Below are 10000 nucleotides of genomic sequence, written 5' to 3' on the forward strand. Positions count from 1 at the left end.
AATATCAATTTCTGTCTAACTCGCACGCTCAACCGTCAGAAATTATATATTTCAACTTCACTACACAGACAAATGCAATCCATTAGGTTTATTTTGATATCTTTCGGCCTCGCACCAGCAGCAAGCATGAACTACCTAGAAGACAAAGAACGGGCTTGACGATTTGTCTAAGAGAAAAACAAGAAAACTAGCAGTATCGGTTACAAACCCAAGGACTTAGAGACTGAAAGTTTGACGTCTGTGCTGTCTTCAACATACCCATCCTTAGCGGTTGCGGACTTCCAACGACCGTGTCTCTGAAAGACTCTATCAGGCACTCCACTATTAGCCGCAGCAAATGCCCCGCCCCACCCCCCCTGACTGGAACGAGTGAGTGCCGTAGACCTGGGGTCAGGTACAAAACCAATCAGGGTTTTGCGCGTGGTCCCTAAAAGTACTGTAACCAATGGGCTTATTATTGGAGGCCAACTTGACGTACTTTTTGGTCTTAATCAACCGCCTGAAAATAAATTGGTCTTACAGAGGGTCGATATTAAACCTGTTTAGATACTCTTCTAGGATCTTGACTGGGCAGGCCGTACCCTCTCCCTTTGCGATCAGTACCTCATCACCTTGCCTTAGTTGATCATTTTTGCTCTTCTCGACTTTAATTGACAAGTACCCGGAGTGAAAGAAAATTTGATTTCTTTTAATCCTACTGACGTCATCAAACCTGAGGAAACCCGCGAAACACAGTAGATATAGGCAAACATTTCTAAGCTCCAAACCGTTAGACAGGTCAGCCCCGCCAACTATACTCTTAAGTAATTCCGTTGTGATAGGCCTTTTCCGATTCGACCTTGCGGTGCCTAAGATTCTCTTAGACGCGTCCCTAACCGCCACAACTAGCGAACTATCAGTAGGGGAGGCCACCCCAGCGGTTTCATGCACCCATTTTATCCCATAGAACGCGGCATCAACAGAACTACAAGAGCTAGTAGTTTCTAATAAGTACTGTAAATAAAGGGCCACCCGAAAGCGGCTCAGCCGGAAAAGAAGTAACTTCGCCCCAACGCGAGGCAAACTCTTTCCACTTGTTGAACGCTCGCGTGTATCCGTCGACAGTGCCGGTAGCCCTGGACATTAGAACAGTAGATTTCATTCTATCAGCCAAATTCCTCAAATCGGGGTGCTCTAGATTTCCGACATCCTTCCAGACTCCGTGCTGGAACACATCTGAAAGAAAAAAGAGACAACAAAATGGTGGGCGCTGATAATTCTTGATAAAAACCTTAACTTAAAATTACTTCCCCAGTGTAAATGTGCCTAAAGAAAACAAATTCGGTTACGAAACGCTGACTTTATTATCTCTACACCTTACATACACGTTAGTTCGCTAGATCCATTAGTACACTTGAAACTGAAAATAAAACACCAGTAACTGTCCCACACTGGACAATGACGGGAAAAAGCAGATACCAAAGATTCGCTAAAAACTAATGGAAGGTGGATACCAAAGATCCAGTCACACTACTGCATGCCATGCATTCAACATAAATTCCAACCAGAAAAGGTCACATCTTGACTTAATTGCGCTTATCGCACCATCCATCATCTTCAGTACAAAAACCTAATGAACACAGTCGTTCACTGACATTAAACTTGACTCTAAGAGCGGCCACTTTAAAACACAAATTCTTAGCTCCAAACAAACGGTTCTTAGCTTTGCCTCTGACAAAGAGACACTTGCGATGAGGTAATAACAACCAATCATGCACAAAAGGACTCCAATGTCTGCCGTCTTGAGACAAGACTGTCCAAAAATAGGATGACTTCCACACTGGAACAACAATTGACATCCTTCAGCCTTGCATAGTTTCAAATGATTGATAACTCCTACAATCAAGGAAACCGGGGACACTAGCCAATTATTCTCATATTTCCAATCTTGAGTAAATGCGTCAACCGCTTCTGTTCCAGGGTGATAAAACCTAGAGTTAAAGCGAGCAAGCTTGGTGTTATAGTTGCAAGCGAACCTGTCCACCGAATGCGGACCCCACCTAACGTCCAACATTCTAAAAATATCATCGTTTAATGCATAATCATCAAAGTCTATGATTCTACTGAGACAATCCGCTACTGTGTTCAGGTCTCTAGGGACCCATTTCATTTCGAGTGAAATGCTATTTGTTGCACACGAAGCGAAAATTTCTAAAGCAAGAGACTGCAATTGCTCAACACAACTTCCACTATTTACAATGCTTACAACATTCTGATTATCAGTGAACCAAGCCACCTGTTGGCCTTTGAGATCGTGAGCAAAGTTACTAATAGCTAACTGAACCGCTTTTAATTCCCTCCAAGTAGAGCTCTTCTTACGCTCATCGGACGACCAGTTCTGCTGAAATATTTTACCTTCGTTTTCAACAAAAGAACTGCAAGCGTAATCAGAAGCATCCGAATATACAATGTTCGAGGGCTTGCTTTCGGTAGGCAACGCTGCCCGACCGTTCAGAGAACGTGCGTTTAGTTTCCAAAACATTATTTCCCGAATAGCCTCATCATTGAGCTGGACATTAGAATTCCACGATGACCTACCATATAACACATGGTATAATGACCTAGTCATAATGTGCGTGACGTTACCCACAAAAGGAGAGAATGAAATGATCATGCCAATAAGCGAAGCCAGATCCCTAGCTTTAACTACGCGAGATTCACAATCACTGAGGAAATCAATAAAATTAACAAATTTGCGCAGTCGTTGATCACTGGCAGCAATGGTGCCCGGAATAGTGTCAATCACACAACCTAGCTTTCGGTGCTCGGGAAAAATCTCTACATGATGATACCCCGACTTAAGATCAAACTTAAAAAGGGAATACCCCAGTGAAATAATTGAAAGCGCGACTTTGAGATCTCCGCATTTAAATTTTTGTTTGTAAACGTACAAATTGACATGTCTAAGGTCCAATATCAATCTCTTCTTCCCAGACGATTGTGTGGAAACTGACAAGGAATTCACAATATCGGGAGCTTCATCTAATTCTTCGATACAATTCATCTTGAGTAAAACTAGAACCGCCTCGGAGACAAAGTCCTTCTCCTTAATAGCAGATAAGTTATTATCGCTATATTTCGGAGGAGGGAGAGAAACAAAAGGAATTTTATAGCCTTCTCGAATAACATCCAATATAAAACCCGGAGCATTGATTCCTTCCCACTCTGAAATGCATTTTGCTAGCCTTCCTCTAACCGATGTAATAGAATTTAATTCATACGAATCAAGAATAGAAAACTGTGCACGAGAAGAATCGACTCCCACACAAGGCACTCAAGGAAAATAAACATCATCATCGACAACTAGATAATCATTAGTAACAATGGAATCAACTACACCTTGATCGTCCTCATCTAGTCAGAAGCTTGTACTGGGTTTGGATTGAAAAGTCGAGCATTGAGCTCTCCAATGTCCTGGATTGCCACATTGAAAACAATTCCCGGGTCTAATTCGACTCCTTCTTTGTGCCTCCACCGTTGGAATTTGTTTAAGATCTAGCGAATTTCGTTCGCCCGAACGACTGGGACCTGAATCCTGAACGACCGAAACCTTTCTGGCAGCGAACCCCGAAGCAGCAGCTCGGGATCTTGAAGCCGACTGTTTTAAATGTGCCTTTGCGCGTGCTTCAGCTTTAAACATCTTTTTCTCATCGTCAGAGTCATCAGCAATCTCGCTCTTTTTATACTCCTGGACCGTAGACCAGCCGTACTCTGACTTGTCGGCAAGAAGATTGTGCTTTTGGCGCTCTTTCAATAAGTCCTCACCTTTCTGGAGCGAGTCCTTAACTTTGTCCAGAGCATTCACTTGAGCGGCTGCTTTAGTTTCCTCTAAGGTGTCCTGAATCTTCGCGTTAAACCTGAATTGATCTTCATTCGCTTTCTTTTTAAAACGCCTTGGTTCTTCCATTTTAAGTTGCTTGATCTCACGAATCTGAGCGTCTGACGAGTCCACGTGCGATCTTTTTAACTCGTCTATCGATTTCTGGAAAAGCTGCTCCATTGATTTCATCATGGTCTGGTTGTTGGTTTCTATCATTTTAGCAATGACGTCTTTCGAAGCGCCCTCTTCATCCATGGCAGTTGAAAGAAAAGACTTGGAAAGAAACAAAAGTTAATCGGACTGATGCAGGCCTAGAATGCCTCACCACGTGATGAACTGACACTTTATAGACAACCTGCTACCCATCATGCCTTACACCAATCGTACCCAGACCCTTCTGTTCTCGTGCCGTGGAAATATCAATTTCTGTCTAATTCGCACGCTCAACCGTCAGAAATTATATTTGCACAGTGTTGGATCAGAGAAGATCGTGTAGTCAAGTAGACTACTGCACGACTGATATTCGCGTTGTTTTATCAGTCGTGCACTAGTCTACTTGACTTTCATAAATATTTTTCAGGCATTACTTAAAATAACATGGCGACAAATGCACTTAATTTTGTTTTCTTATGGCAGGGTTTCACTTGCAGGATTCACGTTATATCCTGCGCGTATTTCTTGTGGGTGTTTTGCTGATAACACCCTTACTGGAACGTGCTTTTGTACTATAAGTTCATGTATAAAACTAGTTCCCTTTACACACGGTCTTGTTAGAATCCCTGATGAAGTCTGTTTGATCAGACGAAACCGGTCGGATAATAAACAAAGTTAACAAGATCAGTTGCTGTGTGCTGCTCACTAGTTTCCCTTAAAAAGTAAAAAAAATAAAAAATGCCAACAGCAGAGGTTACTTTTGTGGGTGATGAGGATATCAATTTTGTTTCAAGTCAACCTCAAAATGGTACATGTTGATCAAATAATAATATCATTGTTATCATTGCTATAACGTTATTGGCTAATTTTCCTAATTAACATGCAGCTGCCTTGATTTATAGTTTATTGAACGTGACGTAAAAGGGGAATAAATTGAACACGAGATTACGTAACATGCAGACAGTACACAGAGTACTGTTCTTAGTACCATGATAACAAAGCTTATTCTCAGGACTTTAGGTCTCTGCATCGTGATTTTTTGGCTTTATCAAGGTAAGTATAGCAATATTTACTTGATGCTAGTTGTTTTAAGCTATAGTCAAGTTATATTGAAAAGAAAAGAACTCTTGAAGACGTGCACAACAGAGGAAACGGAACTCAATTTAAAAGTTGTATCCTTTATACTTGTAAATGCCGCTTTTTGAAATTTCATCTTATTTTGAAGAAAACATGGACTACATGACATCTTTAGACCATGTTAAGATGTATCGGAATCTGAGTGATGATAGTTGCCAGCAAAAAAAAATGTTAGGGCCATCCTCATAGAAGGTTCTGATCATCAGTTCGATTAGCTTGCACTGATAGCATGATATGAGTAGAGGAAAACTGAACTGGTTTCATTCCTCTCTTGTTGAGGTTGAGGTTTCACCAAATTTCCTTCAAAGAGCTTCACGTTACTAAATAGTAGTCAGTTTGCTCTGGGACGCTAAATTTTCCGTTTGCGTAAAAGGGAATTTAAGCTGAACTAACTGGATGCTGCTTGAGGAAAAATTGATTATAGTTTATGGAGGGGAAAAGTTAAGAATTTCAGCAAACTTCAAATGAGCAAGCATTAAATATACCAAGGTTTATGTTGGAAGGTCCACGACGTTTCGATATTTTGTTCTGCGTTTACGCATCAATTAAGTAACTGACGCGTTTCCTTTGCTAGTTCCTCGGGCAGAATAAAACAGCTATTGTATTTTTTGTGTACGGTCAAGGTGAGCAAGAACATATAATAAAGAACTTGGTCGGTGTTCATAACTATTCCATCTATTAACTTGGAATTTGCTCCGCCCGACACTTTTCGCTTGCGGGAGATCAGCAATCCATCAGCAAAATGTGGATATCGAGGGAGTTCAGATAAGGACTTGGCTCACACAAAACTGGAAGAATTTCAATGCAGTTTCTTCTTCTCCTTCTTTGCCTTCATGTACTCGGCGCAAGTCCACTGTAGACTCGAGTGTACATTCGAGTGTAATCGAATTTCAGTTGCCATGTCGTTATTTATAGTAACGGTTGTTGCATCGACTAAAGAAATCAGAAATAAGGTGCTCACTTATTCCTACATTGCCTCTACGAAAGTTCTAAAACGTTCTGGAGCGTCTTAACATACGAAAACTTTCCTCTTTGTCACGTCGATGTTCGCGAGGCCTTTTTTTTCTTGTTATTATGATCATAATATTACAGTCGGTATACTTTATACTTAGTTAATCGAGGAAGGCAAAAAAAAAAAAAAAAAACTCCTAACAGCACGAATGAGCATCGCTCTTATCGCGGACGTAATTATCTTAATTTGTTGGTATTTTCAAGGGGACTTAAGAGGTCCCTAAATCATGTTTAGCTATGTCTTTGAAGTCAACTTCAACTTTTAAACCAGCCTGTTTCGATTAGCGTATGTTCAAATTAAACGCTATATACTGACTGAAAGGAAAATGAATACTGCTTGGGGAAAAATTGATTATAGTTCATAGAGGGAAAATTTAGAATTTCAGCAAAATTCAAATGAGCAAACATTAAATATACTAAGGTTTATGTTGGAAGGTCCACGACCTTTCGACTTTTTGTTCTGCGTTTACGCATGAATTAAGTAACTGACCCGTTTATTTTGCTAGTTCCTCGGGCAGAATAAAACACCTATTGTATTTTTTGAGTACGGTCATGGCGAGAAAGAAAATGTAATAAAGAACTTGGTCGGTGTTCATAACTATTCCCATCTATTAACTTTGAATTACCTCCGCGCGACACTTTTCTCCTGCGGGAGAACAGCAATCCATCAGCAAAATGTGGATATCGTGGGTCTTAGACAACTGGAATTCAGATAAGAGCTTGGCTGACACAGAACTGGAAGGATTTTAATGCAGCTTCTATTTCTCCTTCTTTGCCTTCATGCCCTCGGCGCAAGTCCACTGTAGATGCGAGTGGATGACCATTCGAGAGGCACTCAAATCTCAGTTGCCGTGCAATGCGTATGTCCAAATTAAACTCTATCTACTGACTGAAAGGAAAATGTGTCGAACGCAACACGATGGTTTGGGGTTTTTACTAACCTGCGATCAGGCGTACTTTTCTTTAGAGAGGGTCCGAAAAGGTACGCCTAATACAATTTGTTAAGGAGTCGGTTGGCGCTTACCTGTCAAGAGTGATGTTATCTTGTGTCATGCTATAAATGTGAGCTAATCAGTTTTTACGGGAAATTACCTGCACGTTGCGATTCAAGGAAAGACCAGGAAAACAAAATATAGAACTCTGTCTGGAATATCTGCCCCTGGGCCCATGTAGAAGGCATGGAACAAAAATGCTGAAAAAGGAATCTTCTAGTAGCTGAAAAAAGAGGGAAACAGAGAGTGTAGAACACCGCAACAGTAGGAAAAATGTGGCAAATACCGCAATCCACAGTATCCTAAAGTACTCGAAACGAGAAAGACATTGAGTGTGTGGAACACCGCAACAGAGAGAAAAATTTGGCAAATACTACAATATCATAGCTAGTTTCGATATCTAGCTGGTAGTTCTGTTGTGGAAAGGACATAAAAGTCTTTAAACGAGGCAAACGTACAGACGATTCATGAAAACGATGTGACAATGTTTAAAGAAATGAAATTGTAAATTAGCCATTTGTAATAACGTTATATAATTTAACTAACTGAATGGAATGCGGAATCTGTTTCAAATTGTTTGTGATACGACCAGAAACTCGAAAAGAGTCGTAAAAACGCAAAGGAAATGAAGTCTTTATACTAACTGTCTTCAACGAAAACCATACAAAAACTGCTTTTCGCAAGCGTGGAGAATATCATGATTAAATTGATCAATTTAAATGCCGCATCTTGTTGATCATAAATTTTGCTTAGTAAGCGAAAACTGCCCTTGCTTTAGTTATGCCCATTCAATGCGGAGATACTTAACGTTATACTTTACACTTAGTTAATCGAGGAAGGCAAAAAGAATTCCAATTAGCACGAGTGAGCATCACCCTTATCCTGTACGTAATTATCTTAATTTGTTAAGATGTTTTCAAGGAGACTAAACATGGCTGCCGTGAAGTCATGTGAAAACGCACTATAAACAGCTCCAGTCTTCCTCCTAAATAAATACGGTTTAAACTAAACTAAAGCGCCCATAAGTGGGGGGATATCAGCGTCTAGCCATGATTTACGACAAACCAGGGTCAGGTTGACTAATAATAGATTAATTTACACGACTTGCTCAAAACTTAGTATCAGTAGGATTTTACTCTATCCAAGACTTTAACAATATCGCACCGAAAATAAGGCAATGTTATTGGCTAATTTTCCTAATTAACACGCAGCTGCCTTGATTTATAGTTTATTGAACGTGACGTAAAAGGGGAATAAATTGAACGCGGGATTACGTAACATGCAGACAGTGCACAGATTACTATTCTTAGCACTACAATGACAAAGCTCATTCTCAGGACTTTAGGTCTCTGCATCGTGATTTTTTGGCTTTATCAAGGTAAGTATAGCAATATTTCCTTGGTGCTTGTTGTTTTGAGCTATAGGCAAGTTATATTGAAAAGGAAAGAACTGTCGAAGACGGGCACAACAGAGGAAACGGAACTAAATTTAAAAGTTGTATCTTTTGTACTTGTAAATGCCGCTTTTTTCAAATCGTATATTATTTTGAAGGAAACATGAACTAAATGATGTCTTTAGATCATGTTAAGGTGTATCGGGTCTTCATCTCTCCTATCGGAATCTGAGTGATGATTGTTGCTGAGAAAAGAAATGTCAGGGCCATGCGCATAGCAGGTTCAGATCATCAGTTCGACTAGCTGGCACCGGTAGCATGATATGAGTAGGAAAAACTGAACTGGCGTTATTCCGCTCCTGTTTTTTTTTTTCTGGAAAATGGAGGCTTCACCAAGTTGCCTTCAAAGAGCTTCACGCTACTAAATCGTAGTCAGTTTGCTATACGACGCTAAATTTTCCGTTTTCGTAAAAGGAAATTTAAGCTGAACTAAATGAATGCTGCTAGGGGAAAATTTGATTATAGTTCATATAGGGAAAAGTTAAGAATTTCAGCTAACTACAAATGAGCAAACATTAAATACATCAAGGTTTATGTTGGAAGGTCCACTACCTTTCGACTTTCTTTTCTGCGTTTAGTAACTTTGAAGTAGCTCCGCTCGATACTTAATTACGCCTGCGGGAGAATAGCAATCCATCGGCATAATGTGGATATCGAGGGCGTGAGACAACTGGAATTCAGATAAGAACTTGACTCAGACAGAACTGGAAGGATTTCAATGCAGCTTCTTCTTCTCCTTCTCCACCTTTATATCCTCGGCGCAAGTCCACTGTAGATCCGAGTGTACATTCGAAAGTTAATCGAATTTCAGTTGCCATATTTGTATTTTTCCTCAATTTTGTTCCATGACTTCTACATGGGCTCACGGGACTCTAAGCTCGCTAACCCTGCTTTTTAATCATTCAAGTCTCAAGCGAAATTTGCAGAAATACTAGTAGCTTTGCTTGTATGGATAAAGTCTGACTTCGTAGATATTCAAGGTAGAGTTCTATATTTTGCTTTCGTCGTCTTTCCTTGAATCGCAATGTGCAGGTAATTTCCGATAAAATTGGCTGACATTCATACCATGATACGATATAACATCACTCTCGACAGGTGGGCGGCGAAATTGTATAAAGCGTACCTTTGCGCGCTTTCTCTAAAGAAAAGTATACACCTGATAGCAGGTTATGGTTTTTCGTGAAGCTTCTGTTTCTTTGTTTCTGATTCTTCAACCAATGTGACAATAATTAAACAGCTTGCTTGTGAAGACCTCGTGTTCAGTTTCTCGTCTCTCGTAACTGAATTGATCTTCAGAGAACTGTCGTTGGCAAAAATATATCATAAACCTTCAATTCAATCTTAAGTTGCTGACGCCTCAAAAAAATCGACATTCCAGCAGTTATATCAAGCCTA

The 10000-nt window shown here is 40.2% G+C and overlaps 2 protein-coding genes across 5 annotated transcripts in view; one reads left to right on the top strand and one right to left on the bottom strand.

The window, feature by feature from the left end:
* Positions 1-379: 379 nt before the first annotated feature.
* On the bottom strand, positions 380-9975 carry LOC138009465 (uncharacterized). 2 transcript variants are annotated; one of them, XM_068856491.1, is made up of 3 exons: positions 9158-9975; positions 3805-4132; positions 380-1215 (listed from the first exon to the last, which is right to left on the bottom strand). In XM_068856491.1, the coding sequence occupies exons 2-3, from the start codon at positions 4112-4114 to the stop codon at positions 974-976; spliced, it is 552 nt and encodes a 183-aa protein (XP_068712592.1). In that variant the 5' UTR covers positions 4115-4132; positions 9158-9975; the 3' UTR covers positions 380-973. The 2 variants fall into 2 exon arrangements, with proteins under 2 accessions (XP_068712592.1, XP_068712591.1); XM_068856490.1 differs by lacking the exon at positions 9158-9975 and adding an exon at positions 6787-7452.
* The window catches only part of LOC138009464 (uncharacterized), a 124113-nt gene continuing 119096 nt past the window's right edge, over positions 4984-10000 (top strand). The window contains exon 1 of one of the 3 annotated variants that reach the window (XM_068856485.1): positions 4984-5065. In XM_068856485.1, the coding sequence (XP_068712586.1) occupies positions 5002-5065 (64 nt within the window). In that variant the 5' untranslated portion in view covers positions 4984-5001. Of the gene's footprint in view, positions 5066-7991; positions 8531-10000 lie in introns of those variants that run through there. The other 2 variants (XM_068856486.1, XM_068856488.1) reach the window with 2 other exon arrangements.

Source organism: Montipora foliosa, chromosome 7 (genome assembly GCF_036669935.1).
Source record: "Montipora foliosa isolate CH-2021 chromosome 7, ASM3666993v2, whole genome shotgun sequence".
NCBI classification, from domain to species: domain Eukaryota; kingdom Metazoa; phylum Cnidaria; class Anthozoa; order Scleractinia; family Acroporidae; genus Montipora; species Montipora foliosa.

Coding starts and splice junctions, on each gene's coding strand:
- LOC138009465 (XM_068856490.1), bottom strand. CDS start 6,828: ATGGATTGCTGTTCTCCCGCAGGAGAAAAGTGTCGCGCGGAG. Junction 4,133..6,786: donor GAGAAAAGTGTCGCGCGGAG/GTAATTCAAAGT, acceptor TTTCTTTCCAAG/TCTTTTCTTTCAACTGCCAT. Junction 1,216..3,804: donor TAAGGACTCGCTCCAGAAAG/GTGAGGACTTAT, acceptor TTTTTCTTTCAG/ATGTGTTCCAGCACGGAGTC.